The sequence below is a fragment of the Hordeum vulgare genome, chromosome 1H, assembly GCF_904849725.1.
Source record: "Hordeum vulgare subsp. vulgare chromosome 1H, MorexV3_pseudomolecules_assembly, whole genome shotgun sequence".
Lineage (NCBI taxonomy): Eukaryota > Viridiplantae > Streptophyta > Magnoliopsida > Poales > Poaceae > Hordeum > Hordeum vulgare.
Window position 1 is genome coordinate 308,432,791 of NC_058518.1, and position 16,463 is coordinate 308,449,253.

The 16,463-nt window shown below is 38.1% G+C and overlaps 1 protein-coding gene across 8 annotated transcripts; it reads right to left on the minus strand.

Moving 5' to 3' along the window:
• Window positions 1–8,395: 8,395 nt before the first annotated feature.
• Window positions 8,396–15,210, minus strand: LOC123432763. Of its 8 annotated transcripts, none has more exons than XM_045115415.1 (5): window positions 14,992–15,210; window positions 14,761–14,912; window positions 13,184–13,498; window positions 11,508–11,556; window positions 8,396–11,416 (listed from the first exon to the last, which is right to left on the minus strand). In XM_045115415.1, the coding sequence occupies exons 1-5, from the start codon at window positions 15,004–15,006 to the stop codon at window positions 11,324–11,326; spliced, it is 624 nt and encodes a 207-aa protein (XP_044971350.1). In that variant the 5' UTR covers window positions 15,007–15,210; the 3' UTR covers window positions 8,396–11,323. The 8 variants fall into 8 exon arrangements, 4 of the variants coding, with proteins under 4 accessions (XP_044971350.1, XP_044971349.1, XP_044971351.1 ...); XM_045115414.1 differs by having other exon boundaries at window positions 8,396–11,323; window positions 11,417–11,556; XR_006624395.1 differs by having other exon boundaries at window positions 8,396–11,556; window positions 13,184–13,327; window positions 13,455–13,498; window positions 14,761–14,896.
• Between the last annotated feature and the right edge of the window lie 1,253 nt (window positions 15,211–16,463).

Sequence of the window (16,463 nt, forward strand, 5' to 3'; positions counted from 1 at the left end):
CATACTTAGAATGCTACACTTGGGCCCTTTGAGGGATTGGCTCCCAGCCCACTAGGACTTGTTAGCCCCTCTCTCAGCCCATTGGGCCCTCCGGGTAGGTGTACATCCCCGGTGGACCCGTGGAACCCTTTCGACACTCTCGATAAAACCCGGTAACTTTCAGAACTATTCTGAAACCTGATTTCCAACCTCCAATATATGAATCTTTATCTTCGGACCAATACAAAGCCCCTCGTCACGTCCGAGATCTCATCCGAGACTCCGAACAACACTCGGTCATCAATAAATGTAACTCATCAATACCATATTGTCATCAAATGTTAAGTGTGTGGACCCTACGAGTTCGAGAACTATGCACACATGACCGAGGCACCTCTACGGTCATTAACCAATAACAAGACATGGATGCCCGTATTGGATCCTGCATATTCTATGAATATCTTTATCGGTCGAACCACGATGCCAAGGATTCAATCAATCCTGTATGCAGTTCCCTTTGTTCAACGGTATGTTACTTGCCCGAGATTCGATCGTTGGTACCTCCGTACCTAGTTCAATCTCGTTACCAGTAAGTTCATTTACTCGTTCTGTAATACAAAATCCCATGACTAACTCCTTAGTCACATTTCTTGCAAGCTTCTTGTGATGATGTATTACCGAGTGGGCCCAGAGATACCTCTCCGTCATATGGAGTGACAAATCCTAGTCTCGATCCATGCCAACCCAACACACACCCTCGAAGATACCTGTAGAGCATCTTTATAATCACCCAGTTACTTTGTGACGTTTGATACACACAAGGTATCCCTACGGCGTCAGGGAGTTGCATGATCTCATGGTCTTGGCAAGAGATACTTGACATGCAGAAAGCGATAGCAATAAACTTAATGATACGACCACGTGCTATGCTTACGGTTGGGTCTTGTCCATCACAGGATTATCTTAACGATCTGACCCTGTTATCAAATGACAACTCATGTTTATGGCTAGGAAAACTTAACCATCTTTGATCAATGAGCTAGTCTAGTAGAGGCTTACTAGGGACACGATGTTGCCTATGTATCCAAACATGTATCTGAGTTTCCAATCAATACAACTATAGCATGGACAATAAACGATTACCATGAACAAGGAAATATGATAATAACCACTTTATTATTGCCTCTAGGGCATATTTCCAACAGTCTCCCACTCGCACCAGAGTCAATAATCTAGTATCTTCTATTATATACTTAAAACGATAGAAAACGAACGGTGAAGATTTATCACTTTAGAGTTATTATTTTTTAACGGCCTAGATTTAACAGCCATCCCAACGCATTAATTTTATTTGACCCCACATGCTAGATTAAAAAAACCTACAACCATCTCATACAAGCCAGTCTACCTGCAGCCGTACACGTGACATGTAGCCATCCCATACAAACCGGTCTACCTGCAGCCGTACACGTGACGGACACCCACGTGCTGGAATAAAACCTGCCTAAGTAAATTAGAATTGCTTATACAAGCCGGTGCATTATTTTCCAAAGGAAACTATATAATATGTGAAACTATATAATACGTACACGTGACGGACAACTTGAAGTTAACACGTCCAAGTATTGAATTGTAATCATACCACAATTATGATTGCTAATGTACATATACTGTTGCAGGCGGACACTCATCCATACAGAAATCAGACACAACAACCCTGGGACTAATATAAAGGTTGGGGCACACACCCCAAAACAACCACCGAAATAACACATACCAGAACACCCAACACCACTCGTACGAAGATTGAAGGGAGATCCACAGAACGACATATCAACACACGTCAGGAACGATCGATTGTGCCAGCAAGTTTTGATCGAGGGGGCGACATACGGCAGGACGCCCAGCACATCGGAAGGACGGAAGAAGAAACGGCATAAACATCATCAACTTTAGGTAATATATAGCTTAAATCTTGAGGTCTGCTTAGATCTTTACATCCCTGCATGTCTTTGCAACCTCCTTATGAACACCATGTTTTCCTGTTCATTTACAATTAGTCATAACACTTATTTGTAATCAAATTTCATTAGCACATCATCATATTAACCACTCTTTCAAAATTGTTTTGAAGTCAACATCTCTATGGCGTACACAAAGTTGAGTGAGTTAACCACAAGAGGACAAACATGGAATATTAAAGCCAAAGTAATGAGAATGTGGGACTCAATCAACCCTTCGACTGATGAACTTATAAGCATCGATATGATCTTGATGGATGAGCAGGTATTTTATTCATATAATTAACAATGGGAGTGTTGTACTGTTAAAATTACTACTAAGATTTTTATTTCATTAAATTTTGAAGGGCCATACAATTCATGCTACTATATGGAAGAATCTAATTGACAATTACAAATCAAAGATCGACGAGGGTTCTATATATGCTTTTAGCAATTTTAAAGTTGTAGATTCGACAAAATATCGACCAGGGAGCAATGAAATTAAAAATACCTTTTTATACAATACAAAATTAAAGGAGATGAAAGGTTCATCGGATAATTTTCCAAATTACTACTTTGAGTTTGCTAGCAAAGATACCCTACAAGAACGGCTAGAAAAGGACAAACAATGCTCAGGTATGTTGATAGTCATATTCCTATTTCTAACTTTCAAGTGGTAAATTTAAATATGACTTCCTATAATTTTTATGTCTTTAATCTTCTAATTTTCAGATGTCATCGGGTTACTTACCAATATTAAGCCAATAGAATCAAGGATAACAAAGAAGAAAACACCTTCAGATATACATGAGATTGAAATTCTAATGCCAGAGTAAGTGTATATCCATGCGTCAACTTTTCACTAAAGGTTAAAGACTGTTTTCTTCCACTTATATTATTATTATCATTAATTTCTTTGGAATGAATTATTCAGGGGAGATAAAATCAGAGTATCATTGTGGGGAAGATTAGCTCATCATTTAAGTGAGGATGTAATTGGCAATCAAACAATTATTATTGTTACCTCAACAATGGTGCAAAAATTCAATGGTAAATTGAATACGTTTACATGTCTTTTTCATACCAAAATAAGAAATCTGACGGATTTATTGTTCATTAAATAGGTTTGTGCCTAAAGTCAACTAGCGCCACAAGGTTATATACCAATCTAGATATACCTGAGACTTGGGAACTTCGTGGCAGGTATTAAGCACAATTTGTAGGTTCTGGTCATATATAAGTCCATAATATATCTTCATTTACTAACATTTACTTATAGCCACTCCACCGAAGAAACGTTACCAAAAATGATGGAGATAGATAAAAGTACTCAAGGGACATTGGAAGATCAAATGTTTTATAGAAGGATAACCTTAAAAGAACTTACTCGAATCCGAAACGACAACCCAACAGATGAGGTAATGAATCAGAACTCTTCTAAGATACGATATTGTATAAGCCTCCAATACCTACGGAATGTATTTGACATATTTGTACGAATGGCTGCATATTCTTTAAAGAGCTATATTTTCTTCATCAACTTCCAGGACTTCGTGTTCACAACAATAGCAACAATTGATCGGTTACAAGAAAATATTCAATGGTGGTACATGTCATGCGATGTTTGCAACAAAATCGCTACAAAAGAATCACATAATTATTATTGCAAGAATTGTGATGTGTATCCAGAAGGTTTAACACCTAGGTAAGCATATTCTCTTGATTTGACCATCATTATGTACTATCACATTTGTGTTACACTAACGGAATGTGATTCTAGGTATCGTATTCGGCTTCAAATTAGTGATCACAGTGCTACTACAAGTTGCACTTTATTTGATGAAGAGGCTGAAAGAATGCTCAATACACCAGTCTCATTCCTGTTGGATTCCTTAGATGGAAAATGTGAAGAAGTCCCAAATATTATACAAGAATTGTGTGGACAAAGACTTATCTTTCGATTCAAACTCAACAATAAAAACCTCACTCTAGGCATGCAGAACTATGCGGTAAAAAAAATATTTGTGCCTGATGAGAAGCTTGAGAAGCCATACTTAGAGGATAAAACTGAAGAGGTAATGGTCTATTAAATTATCAAATATATTTAAACACCAATTATTTTACTCTTTTATATGGAACTATTGAAGCAGGTATTTACAATTCTTGATTCATTATGCTCAACAGGATTTAATGCATGATGAAGTGGACAACATATTAAAAAAAGAAACAAAGAAACCGAATGAGCCAGTTAAAAAGGTGATTCAATACTTCAGCATACAGACTTCTATTTGCATAAATTCATCTCTTAATTCATCCGTTTATGTGATTTTGCAGGTACAAATCACCAAGTGTGAACTTAGCAAAAACATATGTGAGTTGGTCCCTGTGAAAGAGGAGCCAGAAGATAAAAGCAATGGGAGCACAATACATCAGAAGGAGCATCAACAAAAAAAGTCATCAACAAGTTTCGAAGGCATGAAAAGGAGGCGAAGATCTGTTGTATTATCAGACTTGGAAGATGAAGAAAATGAAAATAATATATCAGTAATATCAAAAAAAGCAGTGCCCGAAAGTACCAGAAGTGTTCAGGCAAAAAACAGAAAGACAAAGGTTGAACATCAAGGCTCATATGATTGTAATGCCAAACATAATAGTATCGTCAATGCAGCCACAAGGATGACACGAAGTTTGACTAAAAAGTCAACAACATCAAGACCAAAGAAACTGATGTAAAATTGGAGGACACAAGTCGTCAACTGGAAGATCAGGTTTGCGAAACAAGACCCAAGAGAGGAAGGACCTCTTCCAGAAACTTTTTGGGACAGTAGTTTATCCACGAAAATAAGCCAGAGTATATCCTCATAACAAAGGAGTAGATGTTGTTTACTTGGTGAACTTTGGGTATAGAACATATTCATTATTTTGATGTATCTGAAAATCGGCAATATTTAGCACATTTATATATATGGTCAATATGTATGAACAATATGGCATTTTGTCATTCAAGTATTGTATACTATTCAGAAGAGAGAAGGAGCAGTACATCCATTTGTTCTTAATCAATTTAAGTGTTAATTAGCATTCAGAATTAGAATTGCATTTGCGTGGTTGGTCAAAGATCTGATGTGCTTACAACATTTGTCAAAACAATATTTGTATATATTTAGCCTAGAATATATGAGAACGAATGCTCGACAGTATATAAAAAGATTTAGTTGCAAATCCATCTGGAATACTATGAAAAAAAATCAAAATCGTAGCTTCGAGTGTGAATTGATCCATGTGAAGCCACAATGAAATTTAAAGCTGTCGAAAGCGTATGATGGTGACTCGCATACCAAAAGCTTAATTTATTTTTTTCACTAACCCTCAATTAATCCGACCAAAATTATTTTCTCACACAAAATGTATTTTTGCTAGAAGCATACCTAGCTGAAAATAGTTGAAGGCCAAACCTGCGCTGCTACTTACGGCGCTGATGGGTCGCGCTGCTCCATCCAGGTCAACGGCTTCTTGGTTGACCTCACGGTAGCTCGCCTGTGCCGGCGTCGTTGTGCGGCCGCGCCATCGCGTGCCCTCCTTGGCGCAAGATATTCAGCGGATCGAGTGATAATCTGAGCTTAGCAGGTCGCCGAAAGCTAATCAGATGCGATTTGCTCATGCCGAAGAATATCCCTTTACAAGAACTATGTGGAAGAAGAACAGTCCATTGATATGAAGTCAAAAAGTTAAGCGGTGAAGTGAGGATGCTTTCTTTCTTGGACTTAACTAGGGAGCGGCGCCGCACATAAGTTTTCCCATGCGGCGGCTTCCTTCCATCAATTATTTGCATGCATGCAATATTGCACAAGCATGACATCATTAAATATTCTTTTCTTATAGTGCATTTAAAAAGATTTATCTTTCAAACCGTTATCTCAATTAATGATCCGCTTTCACCATTGACTTTTTCGTGACGAGATCTTCAAAACTAGATACCATGTTGCTACGTTTTGATAACTTTTATTTTCATCGGTACTTGCCAGATTATTATCTCTTACTTGTCGCATTATTTGTCACATAGTTTTCACATTAAATCAACTTGATTATCAGGCTTATGAATGTCGATATACCCCACTAAAAAACTTGATTCATTGTACTTGTGCTAGTTCATACATTTACTTGTTTATTGTTAGTGCTCTAATACCCACTTTTAGCTTCACATAACATTGCAATGCTTAACAAGTATAAAATTATTGCCCTGATAATTATGTATAATTTTTGTGACAACTATACACTCGTAAGATGACAACTATGATGACATAAATGTAGCAACTAGGAACGGCGAAAAAAGATCAGTAAAACATGTCAACATGAGATCTTATTTTGAATGTCTCGTCGAGACGAACCTAACGGTGAAGACGGATCTCCAATCAAATTATTAATCTGTGAGATAAATCATTTCTAAAATTTAAAAAGGCATTTAATGCGATGATGTAAGCATGTGGTGAAAGATTTTTGCATGCGCATGGAGCCACTGCATGAGAAAGCTATGATGCGGCGCTTCTTTTTATAATTTCCCATTTTTGTTTTAAACATATTGAAATGAGTCAAAAAAATTCTGAAACTTTTTATGTAGGACACTGCTAGGTAGCGGCGCCCGTGCGGCAGCTGGTAACCACGTACGGTAATCAGGCTCAGACATGCATGGGTCCACCTCGTGATAAGGAAAACTCGCGCTACTACCCACTAAGATGGGTTCCTGTTGTGCACATATGTCGCTTTCACGAGTGACGAACTTCTAATGCACTTTTTTTACCTTCCAACTTCTTCTTGCAGATCTACATGTAATTCTTCCAAGCATCAATCAAGCACTTGAACGTTCAATTTCAAATTACTCGATTGCCAGATTACGAACACTCAATTTTCAGATTTATAATTATTTACTTGTCAGATTACAAACAATAAGTTGCAGATTTTAAACAGCTTAGTTGACAGATCACAAGTACTTAGTTGTCGGATTTCAAGCATGCTTTAACTGCCAGATTATGAGTACTTGGTTACCAAGATATAAATATACTTCACGAGAATAGAAAGTATTTAGTTGCCCAAAGTTTAATATGTTTAGTTGTCGGATTTAAGTATGTAACTTCCAAATTAGTTACCTGAAAGTTTAACATGATTAGTTGTGAGATTTAGGTATGTAATTATCAAAATAGTTACCGTAAAATTTAACATGCTTAGTTGTCGGATTTAGGTATGTAATTGCTAAATTAGTTATTAAAAAGTTTAACATGCTTAGTTGTTGGATTTAGATATGTAATTACCAAATTACATACCGGAAAATTTAACATGCTTACTTGTGAGATTTAGGTATGTACTCACTTAGTTTTATAATATAAGAGCGTTTTTAACACCACACTGATGTCAAAAATGCTCTTATCTTATGAAATGAAGTGAGTAGTTGTCAAACTAGTCACAGGAAGCCTTTGTTTTCCGAGAAAAACTTTCTATTTATTTATCAGTTGTCAAGGTGTACAAATAACACCAGGATTAAAAAAATACATCCATATCCGTAGATCATCACAATGACTACAAGCACTGTAGCGAGTTAAAGACGTACCACTGTCGTCGCTAAATTATAGAAATTCATTATCAGTTTATAGGTCTTACCAAGAGTACAAAGGCTTTTTAAATCGGACGTGCTCATGTTAAAAGAAAAATTAGCATACTAATAGCTCATCGCTTTAGAGTACCGTAGTGCATTGGAGCACACTGTACCACCGCGGCATGCATCCTAGTAGCACAGAAAAAGTACTTAATACAACATAACTCAGGTACCTGTCCAGCCTCCCGCGTGATGCGAGCCGCCGCACGAGAAAGCAGCGATGCCGCGTGCGTAGGTTAAATTTTCCTTTCTTTCTTTATTTTGACAGCACAGCACTGCAGCAGGAGCGTTGAAGTGCAAATAAAATACGGCCAGGCCCAAAGTAGTGCAGGCCTAACTACTGTTTAGTCCATCTAAATTTCCTTAAAAACAATACGTATTGTATTGTCCGATTTCGACTCACTACAAGATTCCTAATCGTACGCTCTAGAGAAACATCTGATGATTCCTAATCGTACGCTCTAGGAAAACAACTAGCTATATCATTATATAGCGTGTATCACACCACGCCCTACTAGCACAACAAGCCTCATCGCCGACTGATACGACTTCTCGAACTCGAAGCAACTCGACGACTAAACAGGCAAGGGCTTCTGTGTATTATATATTTCCTCTTTTTAATACACGCATTATTTTTAATTTTTTATTATCAGCTAACATATTCTTATAAAACCTTTGCCCTCAGGTAATCTACATAATATAAATCCCTACGTGAAGACACATTAGTCAAATTGCTAGATCATAGTCTCAGAAAACAAACAAGAGGTATGGTCACACACTCATCCTTTCTCCTTATATCACATAATTTCAAGCATAATTTTATAAGACAGACGTTCATAATTGACCCATGATGCACTTTCTTAATAGCTCCTTTTTCAAGATGTCAGGGCGATAAAATACAAAGAGACGGCCGGCAAATTGAAGGCATGGCAACAACTCCAGCAACTTGCATCCAATATACGCCTGCGACGCCCAAACGATCGAAAGCACAAAGAAACGTCCAACAAGTTGAAGACACGACATCAGCACCATCAACCTCGGGTAATATCCACATGCAATTCTTCATGTGTGTGCCTGCATTTTGATCTCAGCTCAACTTTGCTTATAATGAGATGAGGCAAAGCTTTTGCCTCCGTTTCGAAATAAAAACTTTGCTTATAATCTTCTATCTCAAAACTCTTCTGATACTGAACTATAAAGCATTTTTCAATGCATCCTGATACTACCATGATAGTTCTGTGAAATCTATGAAAAGAGAAACACGGTTGAACAATTATTGATTTATGGTGCCTTGTCAGATAAACAACATTGATCTCCAGTTGTACTGTATGTGACACATCCATTAGTAGTCTCTTACATCTACAAATGCACTTGCATATCTGCAACGGCAAAACACTATTAAGTACAACATAAATCATATTACATGATACTATGTTAAGAAAAATCTATACACACTGACAAAATCACATTTGCAGAGATGGGAGTACAGCATATGTCAGCCCCAGCAGCTCACCATACAAAAAGAAAAAAAAGAACAACCTTTAAACTCAAGGAGTACAAAGCGGACAAGGACTGCAAAGGGAAGAAGAAATACAAACACAGAGGATCCTGAACGATTGAGAAAGGCTAATGCTGAAGAAGATAAGGAATTGAAGCGGGGAAGAAGAGATACCAACAAACACAACATTAGAGCAAATGTTGGAGACAATAACAGAACCAGAACCTCGACAAGTGCAAATAGCAAACCGTGGAACTTCGGAAGACCGATATACAAATGCCAATATTGCAAAGCATTGCTATGGTGTGAAGAAAGATTAAATTCAAACAAAGGAACTACGACACCCACTTTTGGAATATGCTGCAAACAGGGGAAAATCGATCTGCCGCCACTAAGAGAACCTCCACCATACCTCAGAAACCTCTTAAGAAGTGAAGGGCAGGATTCAGTAAACTTCAAAGAAAATATAAGGTCATACAACTCAATGTTCTCATTCACATCGATGGGAGGAGTTGTGGACAAGGAAATAAACACTAGCAAAGGACCTTATGTTTTTCGTTTGCATGGACAGAACTACCACCATATAGGAACTCTTTTACCTGAAGGTACAGACAAACCTCGGTTCGCACAGCTGTACATCTATAATACAGAAAATGAGGTGGATAATAGGATAAGTGCGTCAAGATGCAATGATAGTAAATCAACAGTGGACCCCAACATCGTCAAAGAACTGAAAGTAATGCTCGACGACAATAACATCCTCGCAAAAACATTCAGAATGGCAAGAGATAGATTCCAGGAAGGAGACTACCATGATTACACACTTCGGATGCTAGGCAAAAGGAACGGAACACACAACCTTCCATCTGCATCTGAAGTTGCAGCATTGGTAGTAAGAGATCCAACCGGAGAGAGTGAAGGACGTGACATTGTTGTTGAGTACAAAAATATGGAGCCGCAAAGGATATCAGAGATCCACCCGAAATTCATGTCCATGCAATATCCGTTGTTGTTCCCATATGGAGAAGATGGTTTTAAACTTGAGATACCGTACAAGAAAACAAAAGGAGGTGCAAATAGCAGGAAATACGTAACGTTATTGGACTACTATGCATTCTACCTACAACAACATCCCGATCAAGGAATGTTACTACTCAAATCTGGGCATCTGTCACTGCAATTTTGGGTGGATGTATACACATGTATCGAGGAAAATAGACTAAACTGGATCCGACACAATCAAGGAAAGCTATGAACTGAACTTTACAGTGGATTGCAGGACGCAATTGAGCGAGGGGACACAAGAACAGAGCAAGTTGGAAAGAGGATAATTGTGCCTTCATCTTTTACAGGTGGTAGAAGAAATAAGGCACAATACTTGCAAGATGCCTTTGCAATATGTTGTTGGGCTGGATACCCAGACCTATTTATAACATTCACATGCAATGCAAAGTGGCCTGAGATCCAATACATGCTAGATGAAGCGGGAGGTGGCCAAAAGCCAGCCGATCGGCCAGATATTGTTGACAGGGTATTTATGATCAAACTAAAGGAGCTAATGAGAGACATAAAAGAAAAAAAGTACTTTGGAGAAACAGTTGCAAGTAAGTCCATCGACTATCAATCTTTACTCTTTCATGACTCTTCCTTTTTAGTAACATGCATCATCTTATAGTCGGTCAGACTCTACCTCTTCAGTAACATGCATTCCAGTTTTAGCTAAATCTGACAAACTATTAATCAACTGCAGTCATCTACACAATAGAATTCCAGAAGAGAGGACTCCCACATGCCCACATACTAATATTTTTTAAGGATAAAGACAAGTACCCAGAACCACCGCAAATCGACAAAATAATAAGCGCTGAGATCCCAAACAAGGATGAGGATCCGGAGGCATTTGAAGCTGTTGAGAACTTCATGATGCATGGCCCGTGCGGAGAGGCTAAGAAAAACTCACCATGCATGGTGGACCATAGATGCACCAAGCATTTCCCAAAAAGATACAATGTCAGTACTACCATTGACGAGGATGGGTTTCCAGTATATAAAAGGAGGGATGACGGAAGGCAGATCAAAAATGGAGGAGTGATGCTCGACAACAGATTTGTCGTGCCATACAACCGGAATCTTCTGGTCAAATTTCAAGCTCATATAAATGTCGAGTGGTGCAATAGGTCCAGATCAATCAAGTACCTATTCAAGTATATCCATAAAGACGATGACCATGTTACAGCCTTGCTCAAGGAAAGGGGCACGGCAAACGAAACTGACGAGATCAAGAAATACCTAGAGATAAGATACATATCAACATCAGAAGCATGTTGGAGGATATTTCAGTTTGATCTTCAGTATCGTGATCCAGCAGTTGAGAGACTACCTTTCCATCTTGAAATGAGCAGCAAGTCGTTTTTCCAGACTCCACTGACCTTGAAAAGATAGTAACAAGGGAAGGATCTAAAATTACCAAGTTCACTCAGTGGATGGAGGCAAATAAAATATACGAGCTAGGGAAAGAATTGACTTACGCAGAATTCCCTACAAAGTTTGTATGGAAAAGCGAAACAAAAACTTGGCAAAGGCGAAAAAGGGACTACGCAATTGGAAGAATCTATTATGCACATCCCGCAAGTGGAGAGCGATACCATATGAGGATGCTTCTAAACACCAAGAAAGGATGCAGATCATTTGAGGACATTAGGACCGTTGATGGAGTCACTCACCCAACATACAAATCAGCATGCCAAGCCCTCGGATTTCTCGATGATGACACTGAGTGGATTGACTGTATCAATGAAGCATCAAGTTGGGCATCCGGAACACAACTGCGTCAGTTATTCACCACCATATTGTCCCATTGCGAAGTCACAAACCCAAAGATACTGTGGGATTCAACATGGGAGGCGCTGTGTGAAGATATGCAATACAAAAGAAGGACTATTCTAAACTTTCCGGCACTTCGGCTCACAAACACACAGAAAAAAGCCTATGGTTTGATTGAGATAGAAAAACTGATGAGGCAAGTAGGAAAGTCACTAAAGGACTATCCAGACATAGAACTACTAAAATGCCGCAGAGCTAGACGAACTTGGGAATAGGCTAATAAACGAAGAGGTCAACTACGACATGGACAAACTCAAGGATGAGCACAATATCATACTAAACAATCTTAACCAAGACCAGAAAAAAGCCTATGATGCAGTTATGGAATCAGTCGACAGAGGACAAGGAAAGCAGATATTTCTCGAAGGCTACGGTGGCACAGGAAAAACCTATCTATGGAAAGCAATAACGACAAAGCTAAGGTCAGAGGGGAAGATAGTGCTTGCAGTAGCATCATGTGGCATTGCAGCGTTGCTTCTCCAAGGTGGGAGAACGACACACTCAAGGTTCCGCATTCCACTTAATATCACTGAAGAATCAACGTGTGAAATAAAACAAGGGTCGCATTTGGCTGAATTGCTAAAGAAGACATCACTTATATTGTGGGACGAAGCTCCTATGGCAAAGAAACACTGCTTTGAGGCACTAGACAAAAGCCTTAGAGATATTCTCAGGTTCACTAATGAAAACAGCAATGAAAAGCCATTTGGTGGAATGACAGTTATACTAGGAGGCGACTTCAGACAAATCCTGCCAGTTATAACCAAAGGAAGGAGAGAGCAGATAGTTAATGCTTCAATCAAAAGGTCATATCTGTGGAAACACTTTGAAATATTTGAGTTAACACAAAACATGCGGCTGAAGTGTTTGTCGGATGATCCAATACAAAAGTAAAAAGTAGCTGAATTTGCAGAGTGGATACTACAGATTGGCGATGGGAAAACAACATCAGATGAAGGAGAGGATTGGATAAAAATACCAAAGGACCTACTGCTAGAGAAAGGAGAAAATCGTAAGGAACAAATCGTCAAAAGCATATACCCAAACTTACTGCAAAAATACCATGAGCGGGATTACCTAGAAGAAAGAGCAATATTATGTCCAAGAAATGATACCGTCAAGGAGATAAACGACCACATAATGAGCCAAATACAAGGTGAAGATGTCACATACCTAAGCCTGGACACAGTGTGCAAGGCCACGACAAACACCAACATCATGATGAACATGCAGCCTACTGAGTTCCTCAACACCTTGACATCCCCAGGAATCCCAGACCATAAGTTAACACTGAAGGTGGGTTTGCCGGTAATGCTACTACGCAACATCAACCAAGCAGCAGGTTTATGCAATGGTACAAGAATGACAATTACACAACTTGGAAACAAATACATCGAGACACAAATAATCACAGGAACACACGTCGGCGACAAGGTATACATACCTCGAATCATCATGTCACCAAGTGACTCAAAATGGCCATTCGTACTGAAAAGAAGGCAATATCCATTATCAGCGTGCTTCGCGATGACGATAAACAAGAGCCAAGGTCAGTCCTTAAACAAGGTAGGCATATATTTGCCTAAGCAAGTGTTCTGCCATGGACAACTATATGTCGCACTATCAAGAGTGACAAACAAAGAAGGATTGAAGGTGCTGATTGATGACGAAGAGTGTCCAACTGAAGATGTCGCAAAGAATATTGTCTACAAAGAGATATTTTGACTGACTGTGCAGTTGATCAAGTCTATAAAACTATAATTCTCGCTAGACAATTCATGTATGATTATATAGTCACAGACAACCTTACCATACATAATCAACAACATATGTACTTGCTCGACAACTATATATATATGTTTGATCTTTCCTCAAAATATTAATTTTTAATTAGTTATTTATCCTTGAATGTTTTTAACACAATAAATATCAGCAGATGAAACAATGAAATCACCAATGGATTCCACCTACAAAGCCACGATCAACAACAATAAAATCTATTAACGAATAATATCAAAATCCAAATCTTTTAACATTCTAGAGAAAGTTCACCAATTAATTACGCCTAAATAGGCATTACTAATCTCTCACACTCAACAATCAAATCTCTCTCACGGATAGTTTCCAAGTCCCCATATCTACTCTATTTGTCCCTCTAAAAAAAGGCATTAGCCTACTCTATGTATGTGTACATACGGATCTTTTCTCTTTCAGTAAACATACAAATTTCTGTTCATCAGTTCTGTAACCGTGAACTGACTCTTTCATGTTTGTACAGATAATTTCTTTCTACAATAATGTTTCTATAAACTTCGAGAAGTAAATTTTTAGAGCAAAAAATACAGATCGTACATTTTTCATTTCGCAATGGATACAAAATCTATTGAATGTACCATCATATCTCCAGTACCAATTACTTCTAGAAGATCACAATCCTAATTTTAATTCCTCTAATGAATAGTCCCCAAATCTCAATCTCCGTTGAATTAGCTCCATCAAAAAGTGCATGCAGCATGGAGATTTCAATATCTTCTTTATTCAATCTTGAGCGTGGTTGTCGCATGGATATTTTACTAAACAATTTCTAATCTGGGATGAAATTACAACGCATAATCTGTGAAAGCTTCTAATTTTGGAAAACGTATAGCCAAATATCCAAATTTAATTCAACAGAAAAAATATGTTAATGAAATTATGATGCACATTATGCAAAGCAAGAGGCAAATGGGATAGCACAAAGGGATTCATACCTGTCAGTACGTCTGCAGCCTAAGACGACAGGAACAACACACAGAAGATGGCCCCTCAACCAAATCACAAAACTATATGTCCAAGCGCCAATGGACGGCCTCGCTGGTGGGCAAGACCTGATCCGCAGCGCATGTCCTGCCCTCGGCAAAAACTGGCCACAAACGTCACCTCCTCCAAGATTTGGCCATGGATGGGCAAGCAAATCAATCTGGTACAACAACAACACTTACAATTTGGTACAACATCTCCCCATGGACGGGAGGGCACTCAAATTTGGGGCGGCAGCATCAGTTTCTTTTTCCGCTAGCAATTTGGTACAGCATCGCTCCATGGACGGGCAGGGCACTCAGATTTGGGGTAGAATCACCCATGGACTGGCTGCCTCGATTTCTTTCAATTCCCTTCAAAGGCGAAGAAGAAAGGAAATGTTTTTTTTCCACTTTACAAAAGCGGTGTACATCCCTTCAAGAGAAAAGAAAAACGTGCACATTTCTTCTCACAAAAATAAAATGGTGGGATGGGAAATTGAGAAGCACGTTATACAATATTTTTTTAATTAAGCGCGTTCTACATTGGTTTGACTAAACTGAGAGGGATGAAAAAATGAAGATGCAACTTTAATTTAAATTTCTTATACGATTGGGTCCATTTCGCTTCATAATTTCATACAAATAAATGGACGAAAGATCTAGCAAATAATTGTTAAGTAAGACAAAACATACAAAGAAAACATCTTCGCTTGGTGAAAAATAGCATGGTCAAAGCACACCCTAATTTTTGGTCCAATCATTTTTTAAATATATTTTGATCCAATCTAAGAACAAAGTATGCATGGAATAAAATTTAAATAATCGCATGTATAGATCTTTAAAACATAACTTCATATTAAGATTTTGTTTGAAATTATATAAAAAGCATACAGTAATGTTCTAATCAATACAAATGTAGATGCTCATACATACGAACATACAGTCGTTCCTATGATCGAACACACGCATGCCCTACATCTATGAGCACTTTCGAGAAACTGAATCGAAAAATCATTTTCATATTGACAAAGTCGCCACAGACGCATTCGTAGTCGACAAGAAAACTTCTCCAACTGAACCCACATGTCGGAAGGCCTAAAACAAATCTAGCAAATTGAGATCACCAATGTCAAGTCTAGAACTTAAACCTATAGACTAGGGATACCACCATCCAACTATATATTGGTTCGTAAAAAATACCTTCTAAAACACTCACAAATACATTACAAATCTTTACAATAAATATATCATATATAATTTTCCGTATAATAGGAAAAATGAACACATACAAAGAAAAAATATTTGCATGTTAAAATATTTAATGAATGCTAAAATATCACATTACGATGTTAAATGCATAAATTAAGTCAAAAGTCAAAGAAAATCTAATCATAATAAATATCTAGCCGCGCAAATGCGCGGGTAGCCCCGCTAGTTTAAACAAAGCTACTAGAAAAGATAATTATCCTTCACCTTTCATAGACCAAATTCTAGAAAGACTATTAAAGCACACACATTTTTTCTTTCTAGATGGCTATTCTGGTTTTTCTCGAATACATGTGTCACAACCTGAGCAAGAGAAAACCACCTTTACTTGTCCTTTTGGAATGTATGCTTATAGACGTATGCCTTTTGGATTATGCAATGCACCTTCTACCTTTCAAAGATGTATG